This window comes from Mizuhopecten yessoensis, unplaced genomic scaffold (assembly GCF_002113885.1).
Source record: "Mizuhopecten yessoensis strain PY_sf001 unplaced genomic scaffold, ASM211388v2 scaffold1371, whole genome shotgun sequence".
Lineage (NCBI taxonomy): Eukaryota > Metazoa > Mollusca > Bivalvia > Pectinida > Pectinidae > Mizuhopecten > Mizuhopecten yessoensis.
In genome coordinates this window covers 37,322-37,973 of record NW_018404013.1, presented here as the reverse complement: position 1 = coordinate 37,973, position 652 = coordinate 37,322, and the positions used below count along the sequence as shown (strand labels likewise).

Here is a 652-nt window from a genome sequence, read left to right as displayed (position 1 = left end):
TATAGTGGGGGTACACTGATACTAAATACTTACTGGGGTTATAGTTGGGGTACACTGATATTGAATACTTACTGAGGTTGTAGTTGGGGTACTTTGAGACTCCTTCCCAGCCCCGGTCGGTTGGTGTTCCAAGGGCCTGTAACAAACACATACCCCTTTAAGTAAAACCATTACAGGTTACAGGAAGATATTACTACAAAAAAAAGGAGAAAAGTGTCATCGGTCAAAGTTTACCATACTTGATAATCTGGATCCTAATAAATAGCTGTCTTGTGGCCCCACCATCAGTGTACTTTGTTGTAATATTATGTCAGTCTGTGGTAGTTACCTGTGATTACTGTTTGTATGTATGTTAAGGCCCGGTCACACAGCCCTCCACGGGCGTATCGCGGCCGAATCACGGCCAAAAATTTCTGCCCGTGAAGCAGACGCTGTTGGACGCTTTGAGGTCGCGATAAAGACGCGATACAGCCGTACTTTACCCGTCGTTACACGCGGTAAGAAATTCACACGCGGTTGGCCGCGCGAAAAAGTTTTGGGCTGCCCAAAAATTTAGACCGCGGGTAATCGGGGGCGGTACACGTGGTACACACGCGGTAAAGACGCGGTACAGACGCGGAACGAACGTGCTAGGACGTGCTACGGCCGCGGT

At 48.3% G+C, this 652-nt stretch overlaps 1 protein-coding gene across 1 annotated transcript in view; it reads right to left on the bottom strand.

Moving 5' to 3' along the window:
* Positions 1 to 33: 33 nt before the first annotated feature.
* Positions 34 to 652, bottom strand: part of LOC110460375 (cyclin-dependent kinase 14-like) — a gene marked incomplete at both ends in the record, with an annotated part of 22,340 nt that continues 21,721 nt past the window's right edge. The window contains one exon of the mRNA XM_021513251.1: positions 34 to 136. Within this exon, the coding sequence (XP_021368926.1) occupies positions 34 to 136 (103 nt within the window). The remainder of the gene's footprint in view (positions 137 to 652) is intronic.